The following is a 21,888-nucleotide window of genomic DNA, read 5'->3' as shown; positions in this document are numbered from 1 at the left end:
ACTTAGTTTAAACGTAGCTGTGTTGCAGTAGCAAACCTGCCTGCTAGAATGCTGGTCCCTAACTTATTAAGGTGCAGACAGTCTGTCTTGTAGAATTTATGCTTACCACTAAACATACCCCAGTGATCCAAGAATTTACAAGCTTGCTTCCTGCACCAGTTTCCCAGCCACACGTTCAAGTCCATTATCTCCCTGTTTCTGGCCTCACCAGTCCGAGGAACTGGAAGCAAACTGGAGATAACCACCTTGGACGTCCTGCTTTTCAGCCTTCTTCCTAGTTCTCTGAAGTCCCGCTGTAGTATGTTCTTCCTCTTCTTCCTGACATCATTTGTGCCGACATGTACCACCACCTCTGGCTCTTCACCTTCGTCCTTGAGGATTTCCTGCACTCTGTCTGTGATGTCTTTAACCCTGGCACCAGGAAGGCAACACACCATCCTTAAGTCTCGTCTACTGCCGCAAAAACCCCGGTCAGTTCCTCTCGCTATGGAGTCCCCTATTACCATGACTCTGTGTGATGTCCGACTCTTCCTCTCTGTCTCCACGGCAACGTTTGATTGACAGACCTGGCCGCCTCGTGGACTGGCAGTGTCATCTGTCTCTACTGTTTCCAAAAGATTCAACTTGTTCCTGACATGTACTTGCCCGGGGTCTCTTGCACCTGTCTCCTCTCTGCCTTCCTCATCGTCTGCTCTCTTCTGGTACGATTGGTGTAATAACCTCGCTGAAGGTCTTGTCCAGAAAGATCTCGTTCTCTAGGATGAGCCTAAGGACCTCGGGTTCTTTCATCAGTGCTGCAATATGCTCTGTCAGTAGCTGAACGTGCACACACTTTCCACACTTATACGAGCCAGACACACCAGAGTCGTTGACCTCCCACATCAAGCACGTAGCACACTGAACCAGCTGGGCAGTCATGTCTTCACCCTCTTCAACTGTGGCGTAATCACTTCACTCAACCTCCTTGTCAAAGACTCCTGAGCTAATGCCTCACTCTTCAATCCACAGGAACTTCCTTGGATCCTCTTTTTGGGGCAAGTCTGTGGACTTTTAATTTAGGTTAGAGGAGGAGGGAGGGGGGGAGACCCTACTTTGTAGGACCTGGGGTCTAGAACACACCTACTCAAATAACAATCACTTACAAAGTTTGTGAGAAGATTTGTAGCTCGGGTGCTCGTTGCTGTGGTTCTGTTCGCCGAGTTGGAAGTTTTTGTTGCAAACGTTTCGTCCCTTGTCTAGGTGACATCCTCAGTGCTTGGGAGCCTCCTGTGAAGCGCTTCTGTGGTGTTTCCTCCGGCATTTTATAGTGGCCTGTCCCTGCCGCTTCCGGTTGTCAGTTTCAGCTGTCCGCTGTAGTGGCCGGTATATTGGGTCCAGGTCGATGTGTTTGTTGATGGGGTTTGTGGATGAGTACCATGCTTCTAGGAATTCCCTGGCTGTTCTTTGTTTGGCTTGCCCTGTAATGGTAGTGTTACCATTATAGGGCAAGCCAAACAAAGAACAGCCATGGAATTCCTAGAAGCATGGCACTCATCCACAAACTCCATCAACAAACACATCGACCTGGACCCAATATATCGGCCACTACAGCGGACAGCTGAAACTGACAACCGGAAGCGGCAGGGACAGGCCACTATAAATGCCGGAGGAAACACCACAGAAGCGCTTCACAGGCGGATCCCAAGCACTGAGGATGTCACCGAGACAGGGGACGAAACGTTTGCAACAAAAACTTCCAGTTCGGCGAACAGAACCACAGCAACAATCACTTACCTCCCCGACCGGCTGTGCGCTCTGCCTTCACTTCCGCCCAGTTCCCGCCGCTCTCTGATGCGAAAAGTTTCTGACATTTATCTCAATAAATACATGTACGACTGAGTAAAGATTTGCTCTTGTAATATCTTTAATGAATTGACTGTCCAGAGATCAGCACTAACTGCAATATAATTGTTTTGTTTCATCAGACATTTTAGGGTCTGCCTGAGTGAAAGACAAATTACTGACACTTTTTGTTACTTAGACTTGTTTATTAATAACTGAACAAAACACCTCTTAATGTAATTGAGAACACTGTATATAAAAAAATGAGATGAGCTGGTTTCAGCAGGAGGAAACCTCTAAATTTAATAGAAGATTGAAGTGATTACTTGGGATATGCTGCCTATAGAGCTTTGAGTCATACCTTGACATTAATTTAATAAAAACAGAGCCAATGGATGACAAATGCGAACTAGAAAACTGGGCAATTTTTCCTTGTATGTCAAATTTAGCCAAAATATTTGGGTTTTTGAGCACCATGCCAGTTACAGTTCAGAACATGCTGCTGTGACGTTCAATAACGATACTTCAACCTTGATTTTCTTCACTGATGTTGTATTCTCTCCCAGCTTCTGTTAGCAACTCCTTATGGTGGCTTAATTGATACTGGAAATTGAATCTGAAATCCACGCATTAATAAGTCCTCTTTGTAATAAAATATGATGCTCTCCTATTCCTGTATTCAAATTGATTTCATAAAATGTATGATTTCTGTAAATTAAAGTCAATGTTAAAGATTCAGTGGCCATTCATAGTACCAATTTTACTTTTAAAAGTTAGCTTTCAGTAAAGTGGTAACATTAGGGAAAATTATTAAACCGACAGCATTAATAGTGCTATGTTATAAGTAAGTTGCAATATAAAAACAACGACTCTGTTACTCTTCATTAGAAAGTGAGCTAAGAAACCAAACCCAGTATTCCCAGAGTGATGTGAAAAAGTAAAGATTTTGTAAAAGTACGCAAGATTCCACAATTTACCTGCCTTTATAGATCCAGGTTAATGGATACTACGGCTGAGGTTCTGCACTTAATGAGAATAACTACCTGTTACAAATAAATAGATCCCAGCCACAGGTAAACATCTATGAACAATTCACCTGTAACTCTACTAGTTGATACTCTGACCTCCTTATAAAACTCCCCCTGAACACACACAAGGCCGAATCTTACTGTTCTTTGGTTGGGTGAGTTGCATCACATGTTCACATATTGCATCACTGACTCTCACTGGGAGGCCAAAGGTTTATTCTTGCTGCACGTTCCCAAACTTGTGATACTGATTAATGAAGCCCTTCTTATAGCGAGAACCTTGTCCAAATTCTGCCCCCATCTTGGCACACACTACTCCTGGAGAAACTTGCCATTTACTGGAGATCCTGGAATTGACTGGCATCCTGGGTGCCAACAACAAATTTTAAAGGCTATTGTGCACCCAGCCAAGCATTGTTCGACTGGAGCTGCCTTCTATAGTTCCTCACATTTGCCCTAAATATGGTAGATGGAGGGGGAATCACTGCCCGTCTTTGCAGGTATGCTACTGATTGATTTGGTGGTGCACAGGCTGGAAGGCATGACCGCAAACTGTGCCAAACCTGTCTCAATCTCAGCCAGCTGGACTTTAGGAAGAAGGTTATTGTCCTTCTCTACTTTTCCATTGTCATCTCTCTGATACCTCACTCTCACTCAATCTCTGCTGTTGCACTCACAGGCCAACAAGGCACGTGCTCTACCCCTCTCACTAATGAATGCCCATTGCTCCTCACCCTCCCTCACCTGTGAAACCACTACTCCAACATGCCTCCTGCACTGCCTACTCAATCGCTCGGGAAACCTCCTCACTTGCACCAATGGTAATTAATAGCTGTGCCACCCACTTTTTTGCATTGTTAATAACTGCCTCGCAGTGTCATTCCATGAGGAAAACAGCTCAATGAAGGGCCAAAAGAGTCAAAATGAGTGATGGGCCACCTGTCATTCAGCACCTCACCCCTTCTGAGAAGCAGATTCTGACTCTGACTGCTGCAATCAGGGCCTATCAGAAGCTGCCCTTGACCTACTGCGTCACAATTTCCTATGCAAAGGCTATTCCCTTGATTGGACTGAAACTTGTTGACAACCAGCTTCCTGGATTTCTGTCTGTATCAAATGGCAGAACAAGGAAGTAGTAATATGAGCCTTGTACATCTGGCTGAGTGACCAAAGTGCAAAAAGGCAAGGCCAGGCAATGCAAGATAGGGATGCTGTGAGCTTACAGGTAGGCCCAGAGTGAGTGTGAGCTGTGAAAGCCAGTGAAAAGCCCAGAGGTTCATTCTGGGAGTCCAGTCCATGAGCTGGGTGTGTGTGCCTGAAACAGGGTCCTTACTACAGTGTGATAGTGATAATTGCAGGTCCAGCTTGAGGTGCAGCTTTGATGTGCAGAACCACCCTGTAAATGGATCGGAGATGTACCATGAGGGATCATGGATGCTGGCACACGTTGGATGTCAATGTCTGTGAATGTGGTCAGTGTCCATGGAGCATGCTCTGAGATATTGGTGCCTTGTGTCCACAATGAAGGGTTTCAGAGCAGGTGGTGATTTGATTCTGCTCTGGATTCCATGTTGGGTTTTCCTGATAGATTGTGTGGTGAGTTTGATAGGAGTGAAAACCTTGGTGAGCTGTGTTGTTAATAAGATGTTTAATAAGCAATAATTAGCTTCAGCTGGGAACTTGCTACCTCACAGGAATCTTGCTTCATTGCTTGAGAAAAATGTAAATGATACAGTGACATAATCTCTGTTGAGACAGGCTTTACCAAACATCTCACCAGATTCTGTCAAGTGTCTCACAGTAGCCCACATTGCTTAGAACCTCAAAACATTTCACCAATGTAGACAGACCAATAAACATTAGTGTCAAGGTTAGAGGGAAAACTTGGAACCAGTTCAATGATCCTCTCCACTGGGTTCACTTAGATGATTTTTTTTTGTCTTGCCAGGATTTGCTGCTTCTCAATCTTTCTTCTCCAGAAGCTTTTCACTTTCTTCCAGGAGACACAATAATGAATTCATAACTTATAAAGTCTCTGACTTATTGGCTACAGCAACAGATAAGGGAAAATGAATGGGCTTTCTTCAGGCTTTAGTTATTTTTTTTCCTGCAGTGAAAGAAAACACTACATGCCTGTCCAGAGGTCCATAGACTTCCAAACACATCATTCACACCCACAAGATGTTCATCTTACTAGGGAGTCAATCACATATTTGTTGGCAGGCAAAAGGTCTTTGTCATTGACGATCATCCAAAACCAATCAGCTACTTCTTGTGAGCTAAATCTCTATGGGGTGACATGGTGGTTCAGTAGTTAGCACTGCTGCCTCACAGCACCAGGGGCCTGGGTTTGATTCCCACCTCAGGCAACTGTCTGTGTGGAGTTTGCACATTCTCCCCGTGTCTGCGTGGGTTTCCTCCGGGTGCTCAGGTTTCCTCCCACAGTCCAAAGATGTGCAGGTCAGGTGAATTGCCCATAGTGTTAGGTGCATTAGTCAGAGGTGTATATATATATATATGTATATGTATATAGGGCAGGGGAATGGGTCGGTGTGGACTTGTTGGGCCTGTTTCCATACTGTAGGGAATCTATTCTAATCTAATCTAGTCTAATCTAATCTTGGCTCTAGCCCATCTACACCAGTCCTTGTATAAGCAATAATGTAAACCTCTTACAATGAGTGTTGCAGCCTGCTTTTAAAAAATACAGCAATTCTTTCCACTATCCTTCATCTTTTAAAAAAGGTTATTTTCCCTTTTCAGTTCACAAACAAAAATGCAAATAAAAAGATACAGTCCTTAGTATAGTTTCTTCAAAACTTTCCTTATGTTACTAAATACAATAATAAGACTGTGCATCTCTCTTGTTCTGATTTTGTCATTTCTATTTCCATTCTGGCTTGTCAATCCACAATTTAACTAGGTTTAGTGCATTTAGAGTCAAACTTTGAAAATATTACATTGATACATCTTGTACTCATCATTAACTCAAAGGACAATGGTTTTATAATGTGTGGAGTCTTGGATTTGGGTGGAAAATCAAATGAGTAGAATATCCGTTTAGAGAAACAATGTTAAAGAGTGAAAGGGAGAAACATTTGCCAATTCATGTTTCATGCATTACTCATTCTCGGGTCAGCTTTTCTTCAGATCTGAATATTTCCCAATAATTCATTTCAAGATGTTCAGTTTGTCATATAACAATGCGATGCATCTATGTTGAATGGCTTTGATATATTGTTTATTTAAAATGACAGACCTGCATGTCAATTCAGTGACATTTTGTGCTACCATAAATTGGCCGTGTCCTATAAAATAAGCATTATGTTCTCCACTTGTTTCTGCTAGAACTTTGAATAGCTACCAAAAATGAGAAAAACTCAGTAGCAAACTGAAGCAGATCAGAAAAGGAGATCAAAGAACCAACTTGGAAGAGTCGAAGAAAAGTTAAAGCATTGCTTTAAAATTATAAATGGAATAGTCATACTTATCTCTTGCAAGTAATTTGTATTTAACTTTGGAAATGTTAAAACATTTTCTCTTACAAACATCTCCAGTTTTATTTCCTGGCCTAGTGTCTCCTGTAGACCGGCCGAAATAGTTCTGGCGGCCAAAAGGGAGGCTTTCGGCTCAGGTCAGTTATGGATTTGGCAGTGGGTAGCTGTACCGTGATAGCATGGATCTGCATTCTATCTTAACTCTGGAAATTAATCAAGATGTGCTATCAATTTGAAAATATATTGTTAAAAATCACACAACACCAAGTTATAGTCCAACAGGTTTAATTGGAAGCACTAGCTTTCGGAGTGCCGCTCCGAAAGTTAGTGCTTCCAATTAAACCTGTTGGACTATAACCTGTGTGATTTTTAACTTTGTGCACCCCAGTGCAACACCGGCATCTCTAAATCATGAAAATATATTGATCTCCTGCTGGCCTAATAGCATATTGCAGTTTGCTTGAACGGAGTCATGCAAGTAGAATGTTTTAAAAGCATATCTATGCTGTGGAGTTAACCATCTTATCTGGTCAATCGTAGGATCAGTAATTGTCCTGGGTTAGGGTTAGGCGGTCCAGTAAAAGGCAACTGCATCTTATCTAAAAAAGATTAAAAGGATTGTTAGGTGTTTCGATTATTAATTCCAATTTCTATTGGAAGGATGTTGTGAAACTTGAAAGGGTTCAGAAAAGATTTATAAGGATGTTACCAGCGTTGGAGGATTTGAGCTGTAGAAAGAGGCTGAATAGGCTGAGGCTGTTTTTCCTTGAGCATTGGAGGCTGAAGGGTGATTTTGTAGAAGTTTATAAAATCATGAGGGGCATAGATAGGGTAAATAGACAAGGCAAAAGTGGGTACTGCAGATGCTGGAAATTAGAGTCAAGATCAGAAAAGCACAGCAGGTCAAGCAGCATCTGAGGAGCAGGAGAATTGATGTTTCGCACAAAAGCCTTTCATCAGGAATTCAACTGCCTGACCTTCTGTGCTTTGACTCTAAATAGACAGGTCCTTTCCTTGGGTTGGAGGAGTCCAGAACTAGAAGGCGTAGGATTAAGGTGAGAGGGGAAAGATTTAAAAGCCATCTAAAAGGCAACTTTTTTAAGCAAAGGGTGGTGTGTGTATGGAATGAGCTGCCAGAGAAAATGATGGAGGCTGTTACAAATACGCTATTTAAAAGGAATTTGGATGGATACATGAATAGGAAGGGGCTAGAGGACTATGAGCCAAGCGCTGGCCATTAGGACTAGATTAATTTAGGATATCTAGTCGGCATGGATGAGTTGGACTGAAGGGTCTCTTTCCGTGCTAAACATCTCTATGATTCTATGATTCTAACTGAACGCTTACAGCTATCTTTCTGGTACCTGGAAGAATGTGTAACCCGAGGCCTTATTTGAAAATGAGATGATGGTTTTGAAACTTGTCCCATTGTTTTGTGTCAGGATATGATTAATTTTATTTGTATGTTGCAGTTCAGACAAATCCTCCAGTAGATCTTCAAACTAAAATGACATCTGAAGGCTTCTTCAAACTAAGTTGGACAGGTCCAAATCCTGAACCTTATCCGGTCCAGTTTGAAGTAAAATATTCAACAGGCATTCCAGAAAGAATCTGGAAGGTATTTTGGTTTTTTGAAAAAAATTTCTTTGTTGTATTTATTTACTTATTGCTCCATACCATTCTCAGTTGGACAAGTAAGAAACTTATTCCTAAGCCCTGTTCATTCAGCCTTAAACTGATATTCTGAACACCTTTGTGGAATACTGTTGTGTGTTTTTCTTAACTAATAGTGCTGTATAATTTCAAATTGTTGTTGCTTTTTGCAGAATACTTGAATGTGAGTCTGATTGAGTTATCTTCATTTTCACCTTACTTTCTACCTAGAACTTTACATGTCTGATTTTATGCATTGTTTTCTCTGTAATAAAAGGAATTGATACATCAGCGTATTAAAGCATATGACCGAAGAGCTCATCAAATTTATCCTTCCATAGACCATACTAAGGCATAGGGCAAGATTTCTTCCTGATATGAACGTGAAAATGTAGGCAGATGTGGTACATAATTGCATTCTGCTGGCCATCATGCTGGTTTTCATGACTAACCTACTATCAAGTCAACAACCGTGTATGCTAATTTAGGTAACTAAAAAGGCTAATACAGGCCATTGTTCAGAGACCAAACGGAAATTACCCACTGGATCTTTCCTTTATAGTCATAAAGTTATAGAGATGTACAGCACAGAAACAGACACTTCGGTCCAATCCATCCATGCCAACCAGATATTTTAAACTGATCTAGTCACATTTGCCAGCATTTGGCCTGTAGCCCTCTAAACCCTTCATATTGATGCACCCATCCAAATTCCATTTAAATGTCATAATTGTACTCCACAACTTTATACTCCACCTTCGCACATTATACTCCATCTGCTAGATACATGACTACTCTTTCAACTTATCTATGTCTATCTGCGTCGTACTTATGTCATCTTTATAATATACTTTCCTATTTAAATTGTATCCTCTGCAGATACAACTACCATGCCTTCACTCTCCTCATCCAAGTCATTGATATAAATTGTAAAATGTTGAGGACCTAGCTCAGATCCCTGAGGGACCCTACTCTTCAGATCCAGCCAGTCAGAAACAGACGCATTTAAGCATATTCTGTTTTCTACCAGGAAAACTTCTATCCATGTTCATGTGTTACTCCTACATTCATGAGATTCTATGTTGCATGCTAACCTTTTATGTGAAATCATGTCAGATATCGTCAGAAATTCAAGGACACTTATATCTACAGGCTGTTCTTTATCCACAGTGCATCTTACTTTTCCAAGAAACTCCAATTAATTTGCATGATTTCCCTCCCACAAACCACACTGACTCTTCCCAGTGACCTTACAGTTTTTCTAAGTGCCCAGTTTATGTAGGTTCTGTTTATTGTAAAGTGCTCAATTACATCATTGGATGTTGTAAAGGTCTCAAACAAATAATCACGAAGTATTTTTGTATAAATAATATATAATTAAATTGCATTTATGATTTGAAGATGTTGTTTATCCTATGTTGTGATAGGTTAAGGATGTCTGGGAAAATTCTTTGATCCTTCGTGATTTGCAGAGTGACCTTTCTTACTTAGTTGTTGTTCGCTGCAAACGTCGCAATGGACCAGGGTTTTGGAGTGATTGGAGTGAACCTATTCAGGTGGATGTTCAAGGTAAGCATTGAATAGCTGCAGCAAGTACACAATAGGGATCACAAACAAACAGCACAATATATATTATCATATATATTCTATATATTTTATTGTATAAGTGTCGGAAATGTTAAACTTCTTTCCTACTTTCTGCTGTGACAATAACATACTGAATGGATATGGGAAGAAGGTTTATAATTTTGCTAAAATCACTGACCAAAAATAAATTGAATGAGTGTATGCCTTGTTGTTTTAAAAGATTCATCCTGGCTTATACTTTGTATTGACCCATGTATTACAAACGAATAAATTGATGACTCACACAGAAGTTGGTTAATTGAATAGAGTTCACTTGTACACACACTTATACACACTGTGTCACCATGCCGTTGTGGGCAGCACGGTGGCACAGTGGTTAGCACCGCTGCCTCACAGCGTCAGAGACTCGGGTTCAGTTCCCGCCTCAGGCAACTGACTGTGTGGAGTTTGCACATTCTCCCCGTGTCTGCGTGGGTTTCCTCTGGTGCTCCAGTTTCCTCCCACAGTCCAAAAATGTGCAGGTTAGATGAATTGGCCATGCTAAATTGCCCGTAGTGTTAGGTGAAGGGATAAACTTAGGGGAATGGGTCTGGGTGGGTTGCGTTTCGGCGCATCGGTGTGGACTTGTTGGGCCGAAGGGCCTGTTTCCACAATGTAAGTAATCTAATATAAGAACATACAGATTTAGAACATTTTCAGATTTGAAATTATTACAGATTTAACAAGTTAAGGAAGGAAGAGAGAAAGAAACAAAAAAAAAGAAAAACAATAAGGAGGAAAGAAAATTGTATGCTAAAAAATCTTCAACAATATCTGCTGTCAGAATGAGCAGACATGTTTCCGTTGAGCTTTGGCATAAAATCACCTTAAGTAGATTGTTCCTCCATTCTCTTTCTGATATTTTGCTGGTTGTCTTCTCTGATATCTGGTCAGATTTCTCTTCACAACTACAAAGATGATCTCTTGTGATTGCAGTAATGTTTTCCACTGTGATCAATTGAAAAATTGATTGTCTGTGATTTTTCAATGTATAATTTCAGTTACATCACACTGTAAATTTTTGCTATAAATTCTGAGTGTTAGGATTGAGCCCTCCACTACCACTACGTGCCGAAAGCTAGTGTGCTTCCAATTAAACCTGTTGGACTATAACCTGGTATTGTGTGATTTTTAACTTTGAACACCCCAGTCCAACACCGGCATCTCCAAATCATTTGAGTCAAACTAGGACTACTTTATTGACATGCCAAGTTGTCTTATGAAAAGACAAAATCACAATAGCCAAATGTAATCCACAATCACCTGATAAAGCAGCAGCGCTCTGAAAGCTAGTGCTTCCAATTAAACCTGTTGAACTATAACCTTGTGTTGTATGATTTTTAACCTTGTACACCCCAGTCCAACACCAGTACCTACAAATCAAATGTAATCTGAACTCTTTGTTAAAACCCTAAATTTTGAGCCCAATCTGAAAATGTCCTCTTTTTAACTTTCCTTCAGTAAATTTTCTTAACATGAAGTCCCTTCTGGTACATTCTTAATACAGATAGTTGAAGAATTTGCTTAGAACCCTAAATTCCATCTCATCTGAGTTTTATCATCACCAAGATCTATACAAAGATCCGTACCATCCTTTATTCATCTGCATTATCTTTGTTCCTTTCTGATGGTCTCTATTTTGTCTTACTGCTGTGCCATAGCTCAGCAAATTTAATGTTTCAATACTAAAAAATGAGCAGCTCTTCCATCAGCTCAGTTTCCAGTTCATTGCAGTACATTTAATACAGGCAAGCTAAAGGTTATTTCAATTTGCTTCTTTTCCTTATTTGAGATGTCTGCAATGGCATTATGAGTTAGGGAGTAGAAGTAGTCATTGCCATTGATCAATAATCAGTAGCCTTTGTCTCAGGTTATGACTACATAGCCATCAAATGAGGAGAGGAAGGTTCTCTAATTGCTGATCCGCCAACTTCAATCCATGTCTAAATTCCACAAAACACAGCCCATAGGGTTGCGATTTTGGAGGGTTGTTTCAGTCTATTGAGCTACATCTGAAGCTGTTGAGAACTGAAAGGGAAAAAATTAGTTTCCTAATTGAGACTCCCAAGCATCAACCCTGACTGACAGGTTATCAGAGCTCTGCTTTTGCCACCAGGGACTATAAGAGCAGCCATTGCAGTTTCTTATCTTATTGTTTTCCCTCTTTCAAGAAAACTGCTTGACTTCTGAGAATTAAAATTCGATATGTAGTGGATCACATGAACAAAGTTATGTCCCCCTTTAACTGCAGAATGTTGGGGGACAGCACAAACTATCATCAAGACACAATGGTGCCTTCAGTGCTCCTTTTAAAAACAGTTATGAATTCTATTTGTTAGCTCAGCATTAGCTGCAAAGCCTTCTATAACTACTTTATATTAATGACTTGGAGAACAGTGCATATTATTAAATTGCCTGATGATACAAAGATAGGTAGGAAAGCTAATTTTGAGTGGGAGACAAAATGTCTGCATTATGGCTAGGTTAAGGTACTAGGCAAAATAGTGACAGATGAAGGATAAGGCTGGAAAATATGCAATTGTCCACTTCAGTGTGAACAAGAGATAAGTAAAATATTATTACGAGGCTGACTGCATAGTGCTTTGATACAGGGGGATCTGGATGTACAACGCTTATATGAATCACAAAATGTCACCATGAACATGAGACATGTAATTAGGACTGCAAGTAGAATCTTAGACTTTATCTCAAGGGAAATGGAGTATGAAAATAGGGAATAAAAACAGAATTTGTTGGAAAAACCTAGCAGGTCTGGCAGCATCTGTGGAGACAAGGCAGAATTAACATTTTGGGTTGAGTGACCCTCCATCAGAGCTGATTTTAATTCAGACAACGTTGGTATGTATGCTGAAGATGGCATGTAAGGAGGGATGTGGTGGAGTAAACCTTATATTTCATCTGCCACACATCTAGTTCCCTCATTTCAATCATTAAGATATGTTGTGTATAGCTGGGTTGCAAGCATTGATCCCTGCGGTATCCCACTCGTCACTGTCAGAAACTTGGAAAAAAAAACTCATTCATTCCTATTTTGTTTCCTGTCAGCTAACCAGTTCTCTATACATGTCATTATACTGGCCCTAATGCAATGCCCTTTAATTCCACGCTAATTTCTTATGTGGGATCTGATGGAAAACTTTCCGAAAGTCCAGGTAAGCCACATTCATGGCTCCCACTTTTCAACTTTACTCATTACATCTTCAAAAAATTCCAGTAGATTTGTCAAGCATGTTTCTGTTCAGTAAAATGTTATAATGGGTAAGAGTAATGAGGAAATTAATGATACAAAGGAATAATCCAATCCCCAGGAGCAGATGATTGCCATCCCAGGATTTTTGAAAAGGTAAGTGAGGATGCTGCCTTATCCTATCCTTTACCTTATTCTCTCCTTGCTTTGGTTAAAAGCAGATCGCCTCACATCTGCTTGCCATATTTTAGCCTATTCATGCAATCTATTAGCATCTCTATATAATTTTATGCTTCTCTATACTATGCAAATACTACCTATCTTTGTGACATTGACACACTTGAATACATAGTTTTTTTATTCGATCACCCAAGTCATTCATGAGACCTCAAAACAAATACTTGTGAGATACCACGAGTTACATCCTGCCAATAAAAAAACTACTCATTAACTAATCTCTTGGTTTCCTGCCACTCAGTCAATTTCCAATCTGCTTAATAATTCCCAGCTTCCCTGATCCCACCTGTCTCAAATAGTGAAGTAACATGATATTTTCCAATATAAAGGAATGGCTCTCAAATTGAAAAAAAAAGTAATACCTAGCACTGCTTAACATATCGACTGGAACCTTTTGAAAGATATAATGAGTGGAGTTGTAAAGTGGGAGCCAATGGATATAGTTTATCTGGGCTTTTAGAAAACTTTCTGTAAGGTTTCTCAATTCTCAAATTCTCAATTGTGTAAAGCTGGATACAATAGGATCCGAAGAAATTTGGGGGGTCTAGGTATATAGATCACTAAAATGAAATGTATAATTACAGAAAATAATCAAAATAACTGATCTTTATGTCTAGAGAGTTAAAATACAAGTATACAAGGCCTCGATTCTATTCCATTTGGACTATTATGGGAACTACATCTTTGAAAGGGCATATTGGCCTTGGAGTGATTGTAGTAGATCTATTAGAGTGATAGCTGAACTCAAACTATTAAGCCAACAGGGAGATACTAAAATGACTAGAGTTGTACTCCTTGCACTTTGGAAGGTTAAGACATGATTGATTCACAATGTTCAAGGTATTTGAGGAATGGTAGGTGGGAAGTGAGAAGATATTTTAGTTAATTTGTTTAGTTATTTTAGTTAAAGTTTGGATATCTCATCCGCAAATGGTAAATGTTGTGAGATCAATTATGAAATTTTAAATTTGAGATTAATAGAGTTTTGTTAATCGAAGGTATAAAGAAATATGGAAAAAGGAACAGGGTGTGAAATGAAGTCACAGATCAGTTATGATTTCATTGAATAGTGGAACAGGATCAAGAAGCTAAATGGTCTAAGTCCTGTTCTTATATTTTTGTGTTCCTAAGAGATACATAACCCAGATCACCTTCACATTCACTGGTACGTGCTAAACTTGCAATGAGTTTGCAGGTTTGCCTGCAGCAGATTCAGAGAACACCTGATTGAACTGAAAGTGTCTAACACACTGTTCCATACTGAGGTTCTGATAAGAAAGTTGCTCCCTGGAGACCCTGTGTGGTTATGGTCCCCTGCTTAGTGCCCTTTTTCCCTCTTTCTCTCTGAGCAGCTCTGTGTTTCTTATTCTTCCTGCCATTCTGCTTACCACTGGAGGGAAGAACTAGAGCACAAGTCACTTGGAGCAAGTGGAATGAGTAGAACTCTTGAAGTGTAAGTAACAAGACCTTCATAGTACACCATTCCCTGTCAGCTTCATTGGCTTTAAATGATCATAAGAAAATACTAAGCATTTTACAAACCCAGCATATCAGCCTGTATAAATCAATGATCAACTATTCTGAAAATGATCAATAATCCCTTTAAAAAGCACTGGGAGGAGGGGAACAATGTCTTTCTGGTTGGGAAGTAGAATAGGACCCTGAAATAGAGCCATTTGTTGTAACTAACAGTGAACAGACCAGAATGGGTCATGATGTTATATTAAAATTCTTCAGCAGTGATCAACTCTCACCTTCAGAATGCTACTCCTCCTTCCCCTCATCATAGTAGGTCAGTTGGTTGAGTAATAATCAATCATGTTGTTTACTGGCACTGTGCAACACAAACTCAAGGACCATTGCAAGATAGTGTAAGAAACAACAGAAGTAGGAAAAAAAAATTATATTTCAAACACGAAGAGAGGTAAATTGGGAGAAGCAGATGGCAAGGGACATAGCTCACAATGTAAAGCAACAATGTAACTGAGCAACGGCACTCTATCATTGACTTGGTATGCAAGGAGATCAAGTGTCAGGGTTCCAGCTTGTGTTGCTGTTCTGATAACTTGACGCAGATTTGCAGGCATAGAAATGTATAATTGAGCAATTATATCCTCTTGCACCCTAATGCTGCATGACTCAGTTCATGACATTCCGCTGTTAAAAGCCTGACCCCCTGACCAACAGAGATTGAAGGAGTTTCTCAACATATTTGCTGCTGGGTGTCTTCCTGAGTGAACAGACACATGTGGCCTTTGTTGTGTCTGATGCGCTGAAAGCAGCTGAGCATCTTTCATTTAAAATTCCTGCCACCTGTCCCAGCAGGTACAACTTAGCAGGAGGCAGCTGTGAAAGCTTCCCTTGGACACCTCTTGGACAGCTGTTGCTGTGAGATCAAATTAATGTTGCTGATAAACAAGTCATTCCTTTAAAGACCAAAATAAAATGTCCAAAAATGGTAGAAAGATTTAGCATGGTCAAATAGTACCTGTTTAAAAAAATATACTGGTTTGATTTTCAGATTTATTCTGACAATAAATACACTAAGTTTGATTTTTATTTGAAAGTGGTGGCTCCCCATCCAGAAGATCATCAGTCATATTTTCATCCACTAGGACCCACATATTCTCCTTCGTGGCTCCCTTTTTTAAATGATTCAACTCTGTGCCTAAAAGATTGAGGATGGCAGGATACTGGAACTTTGCTTTAAAGCAGTAATGAACAAAATGGAAATTGAGATACATTGAACAACTGTTTGCAGTCATTTTGAAATGATTTCAGGTAGATTGCAGACATACAAACATAATGCAACTTACCTGCTATTCCCAAATCTCACTCCGTGGAATGGTAGATATTCTGGTCTTTTCTAGTCCTCAACCCAAGAATCCTTTCTGGGGTTCCTGAAATGCCACAGTATTTATTGCAGCATATGCACATTAGTTTTGCTAGAAATTCTGCTTTAAGCTTGTACCAGGAAGATCGTGCTTCATGTAGTGTACATTAGGCTGTAACAAGCTATTAGTTTTTGATCTTTATATAATAATAATCTCACAGCACCAGGGACCCGGGTTCGATTCCCACCTCGGGTGACTGTCTGTTGGAGTTTGTATATTCTCCCAGTGTCTGTGTGGGTTTCCTCCTGGTCCACCAGTTTCCTCCCACAGTCCAAAGTGCAAGTCAGGTGAATTGGCCATGTTAAATTGCCCAGGATGTTAGGTGCATTAGTCAGAAGGAAATGGGCCTGGGTGGGTACTCTTCGGAGGGTAGGTGTGGACTTGTTGGGCCAGATGGCCTGTTTCCACACTGTAGATAATCTAATCTAATTATAGGTTAAATGGTCTGATCTTCCATATTATTGCATTTTAGATAATGAAGAATATTCTCACAACATAGCAAAATATAATTTGATTTTTATGATAAAATATAAACCTTCTTACAAATTTTATATGAATATGATTCAAACTGTTATCAGCCTTGGTTCAGTGGTAGCATTCATGTCTCTGAATCACATGTTCATGGGTTCAAGTCCCAGAGAGTTGAGTACAGATTTCAGGATGACATCTCAGTGCAGTACAGAGAATGCTGCACTGTCAGAGATGCTGTTCTTTGGTTCACATTAAACTAAGACAAATCTAACCAGTTAGGTGGATGGAACTGATACATGGCACTAATCAAAAAAATCATGAGAGGTTATAAGACATTTATCCATGAACCAAAACTGAGCAAAGATTATTTGGTTGATGATTAACGTATATTTGCTTCTGGGACCCTGCTGTGCACAAATTCACTATCCCATTTCCTACTTTAGAATAGTAATTACACTTCAAATGTGTTTCACTGTTCTAAAACATTCCAGAATATCCTATGTATGGCGTGGAAGATGCAATAAAAGTGCAAGTCTGAAAGCTGGAATTTTCTCTCCCACTCAACCTATACTTGTGTCAGTTTCAGGTGTCATCAAGTCTTGTGAAAAGTACTGCTTCATAATGGTTCACATCCAAATAATATGAGGATCCAAGACTATGCTCTGGTCCCCTGACAGCTAAACTCATTGATTTACAAGTGAAATTGTTAATGTATGGAGGGCAGATAGATTCTTTGTGGATTTTTTTTGCCTGTTGGCAACATCATAAAGAAAATATTTCAAAAAAAGAATACAGTTCATTAGAATTTTATAATGTTAAATTATTAGAACAGTAGCACACAGAGAGAGGAAGGAAACTAGGCCCAAGTGAGTTAATAATGTCTACTTTAATGGCGTAATGGATAACATTTTGTCTTCTTGCTTTTAGCTGAAATGAATGGCATACTTCAAGAAACACGGAATGTTTTGTTCCAAATAGTCCTTAATGACACTATTCCTCACCTGCTCAAATAATTCCCAGCCTACTGCTTAATACTCACTAATGAACTAGTGATTTATATGGTCAGAATGATCACATATGCTTGTATTCATGCAGCTAAAAGCAAATAAAAGAACCAAATGCATTTTTTCTATGTCAAAATAATTGGTAAGATTGTTTTGTGGTTGTTGAACTACCTTAGGCTTATTTGGATCAGTTAGTACAAACTATTTATGAAGTTTCATTTTTTACATGAAATAACTACCTAATTCAACTCTTATGTATCTTTGCCTCACCAATGAGGAAAATGTGAATGATAAGGATTAACGAAACACAGACATACAGCAAGTTGGGAATTTTGAATCCGTTCATCAGTCTTTAGGTTTGTGTACTGTGGTCAAACCCAGGCTGGAGAAAGACATAATACTATTCTTTTGGTAATAACATGAAGTGTTATATATTTATAAATGTATTAATTCTAAGACAAATATCTAATTCTTTAACTTGCAAATATTTTTTGACAGAAATTACATATTACCCTCCTCAAGTGCTGACCACTGTTGGCTCGGATGTTACAGTGAGGTGTGTTTTTTATAATCAGACTCTAACCACTAACAATGTCGTCTGGTGGTTAAATATGAATGAAAAAATTCCAGACCATCAATATACATTAATCAATGATCATGAAACCAGTGTTACTCTCCTCAACGTAACATCAAATGGACAATCCCAGTGCAACTTGCTACAGTGTTGCCTTCAAAATGAAGAAAGGAATATATGTAACTTTCGTTATGCTGAAATAATCGTAATTGGTAAGATACTTTTGGAAAATATAATGCATGTTTTCTGGCAATTTGAGTTATAGAGTCAGAGTCATACAACATGGAAACAGACCCTTCAGCCCAATTAGTCCATACCAACTATGTTCCCAAACTAAACTAGCCCCACTTGCCTGCATTTGGCCTGTATCCCTCAAAACCTTTCCTATTCATGTACTTATCCTATGTCTTTTAAATGTTTTAATTGTACTTCCTCTAGCAGTTCATTCAACACGTGAACCACTCTGTGTAAAAAAAGAATGGTTCATGCCCTCATATCCTTTTTAAAATTTTCTTCTCTCACCTTACAAGTATGTCCCCTCATTCTGAACTCTCCTTATCTATGTCCCTCATGATTTTAAAAACCTCTATATCGTCATTCCTCAACCTCCTCTACTCCAATGAAAAAGTCCCAGCCTATTTTTATAACTCAAACCTTCCATTTCCAGCACCATCCTGGTAAATCTTTTCTGAACTCTTTCCAATTTAATAATATCCTTCCTATAACAGGGTGACTAGAACTGCACACAATACTCCAGAAGGGCCTGTACAACCTCAACATGACATTCCAACTCCTATACTTAAGGATATGAGCAATGAAGGCAAGCATGCTAAACGCCTTCTTCACCACCCTGTCTACCTGTGATGCAAACTTCCAAGAATTATGTATTTCAACCACTACCCCGGGCCCCACCATTAATTATTTAAGTTCTAAAGCAATTCATGATCATTTATTCCTGTTATCAATTTTGCAAACTTTATTTTCCTTTCAGACATGCTGGGATCCACCTCCATGAGTAATCATTTAGCCTTGTAGGTTAAAAATTGAAAGAACTGTGGACTTATGGTATAGGAAAATCAGTAATTTAGATAAGGTAATGGGAAGTGCTATAGGATTGCATCCCAGAATAAGTTTTTTTTAGTAGAGCAGGGTGTTTATGTTTCAGTATGAAGCCTCCTCTATAAAATGTTGTCATAACTAGTTGATTCAACTTCTTTCCCTCTCAAAAGTACATTATATTTGACAATGTCAGACTACTGTTTAAATCCAATGGGGTTTATCAGTGAGCACATGCTCACCTTAGATCATTACCAGAGTGTAGGTAATCTTATAAAAAGATACAACTTATTATACATTTAATGCTTGCATACCTTTACAGGAAATTCTTTATTGGTTGAAATTATATAACAAGTATTACTAAAATATTTTAAATTCAAAATTGCATTACTGAATGTCCTTGGATGTAGATTTGCTCGCTGAGCTGGAAGGTTCAGTTTCAGATGTTTTGTCACCATACTAGGTAACATCATCAGTGAGCCTCTGGATGAAGCACTAGTGGCATGGCCCGCTTTCTACTTGTGTTTAGGTTTCCTTGGGATGTTGAAGTAATTTCCTGTGGTGATATCATTTCCTGTTCTTCTTCTCAGGGAGTGGTAAATGGGATCCAAGCCAATGTGATTCTTGATAGAGTTCCGGTTGGAATGTTATGTTTCTAGGAATTCTCGTACGTACCTCTGTTTGGATGTATCCTGTTGGACATAAACATCAACTAGCCACAAAAAGACATGACTCACTCTCACTAGGATCCTTACATATAGACTGGGACAACATATCCATCCTAGGACAAGCCAAACAGAGACACGCACAAGAATTCCTAGAAGCATGGCACTCCAACCGGAATTCTATCAAGAAACACATTGACTTGGATCCCATTTATCACCCCTGAGAAAAGTAACAGGACATCACCACAGGAAACGACATCACCAACCCAAGGAAACTTAAATACATAAATAGAAAGCAGGCCATGCCACCAGTGCTTCATCCGGAGGCTCGCTGCTGATGTCACCTAGTATGGTGACAAAACATCTGAAAATGAACCTTCCAGCTCAGTAAGCAAACCTACATCCAGAACCTCAACCTGAGCTGTAAATCTACTCAAAACGCGCTAATTGAATGTCCTTTTCTGAATAGATTTACATATTGAATAACTATAATATTTAACTATTTGGAGCTGGTTTTTGAGTATATACAATATAATTTTATGAAATTGTCTAGTCTACCTATAATATTTTTAAGGATGTTCAAAAATTCATATGAAAGTAATTATAATTAATGTGTCTAGATAAGTGCTTCAGATTATCTTTATACATTTAACTTTATTTTATCTGATATTACCAGTTTTAAATCAAAATATTAGCTTCCTGTTTTTTCCCGTGTACAAAGATGCTTTTACTACATTTCTCATAATTTTGATATTTGTAATTAGATATGAAAAGTAACATCTCATGTGAGACTAATGGTGCAATGGAAACAATGATCTGTAGATGGCTCCCAAGAACATTGAAAACAGGCACAGTCAGCAACTACAAACTAAAGTATTACATGTAAGGATAATTTATACTTATCTTTTTTGGGGGTGGTTGGGGGAGGGGGGGGGGTGAATAACTTCTGATTGCTCAGTTAGTAAAGGTATTGCATAAGGTCTGAACTGAATCTAGCAGACCTGTAAAACGAGTTCAACATTTTGCTATTATTATTTGATGTATAATTTGACTTGATTAAGACAATGTCCATGTTGTCTATGATTCTTCTTTTCTTAAAAGGAAAGGGTCTTGGTGTGATAACCTACAAGTTGAAGATGAAAATGTTGATATTAAAGAATGCCCTCTGGTGATTAATGAATTTTATGAATGTCATATAAAGCCCATCAATCTCACCTTTGGCCATGTGATGTGGTTAGAATTTAACCATCAAGAAACAACATTCAAATCTCCACCAACCTGTGTAATTCCTATGGATGTAGGTGAGTCAAGCTTTATTGGTCTCTAGTAAAAGTCTAAGCCATTTGTATTACAGTTCTACTCTTGAGATTAATAAAGGGACATATTATAATTTCTATTCTCAAAGTGAAGCAAGTATCAATTATTTGTGTTCTGAAGAAGTAATATTCGATTCAAAACATTAACTCTGTTTTTTGCTCCACAAATGGTTCTAGACCTGCTGAGTTTCTACAACACTTTCTGTTTTTATTTCAAATCTCTAGCATGTACATGACTTTGGTTTTAATTGAAGCTTCAATTTATATTATTTAATAGCCTTCTTAATGACAATATATAGACAGTATTATTTCAAGAGGTTTAATGAAGCAATGTATTCTTTTGTATTGACCCATTAATAACTCTGGATTTATTGGTGCCTTTCATTGAACCTTGTTACTTTACTTTGTGGAGTATGTGGTATTACAGGGGCAGTCCTTTCCTTTATGTAGAACCCTTCCAGTTTAGTGACATCATAAAGATTGAGAACTGCAAGTAACTCATTGGGTCAGATTTCTGTAATTGAGGTAAGTAGCTGAAGTTAGGAAATTTCTGTCAATCGCAGAAGTAGATTAGAAGCGACAAGGTGAGTAGGTGAATGCTTAACAGAGCTGGCCGGCCTCTGTTCTCTGGAACCTCATCACAGTTGTTTCAAAATCTGTAGGGCCTTCCAGTCTGCACCCCTTACATACCCTCCACTCTCTCCTTCACATTCCATGTCATCTCCATGCACCCCCAGGTCATTTCCACACAACCCAATAGACAATAGACAACAGGTGCAGGAGTAGGCCATTCTGCCCTTCGAGCCAGCACCACCATTCATTATGATCATGGCTGATC

At 39.1% G+C, this 21,888-nt stretch overlaps 1 protein-coding gene across 3 annotated transcripts in view; it reads left to right on the top strand.

Moving 5' to 3' along the window:
• lepr (leptin receptor) overlaps positions 1-21,888 on the top strand; it is a 124,550-nt gene that overhangs the window by 44,084 nt on the left and 58,578 nt on the right. For all 3 annotated transcript variants that reach the window (XM_043699432.1, XM_043699433.1, XM_043699431.1), the window contains exons 6-10: positions 7,819-7,964; positions 9,427-9,568; positions 17,938-18,225; positions 20,499-20,616; positions 20,836-21,035. In XM_043699432.1, coding sequence (XP_043555367.1) covers positions 7,819-7,964; positions 9,427-9,568; positions 17,938-18,225; positions 20,499-20,616; positions 20,836-21,035 — 894 coding nt within the window. The remainder of the gene's footprint in view (positions 1-7,818; positions 7,965-9,426; positions 9,569-17,937; positions 18,226-20,498; positions 20,617-20,835; positions 21,036-21,888) is intronic.

This window comes from Chiloscyllium plagiosum, chromosome 11 (assembly GCF_004010195.1).
Source record: "Chiloscyllium plagiosum isolate BGI_BamShark_2017 chromosome 11, ASM401019v2, whole genome shotgun sequence".
Classification (NCBI taxonomy): domain Eukaryota; kingdom Metazoa; phylum Chordata; class Chondrichthyes; order Orectolobiformes; family Hemiscylliidae; genus Chiloscyllium; species Chiloscyllium plagiosum.
The sequence above is the reverse complement of the archived record's forward strand: the minus strand, read 5'-3'. Positions and strand labels throughout refer to the sequence as shown.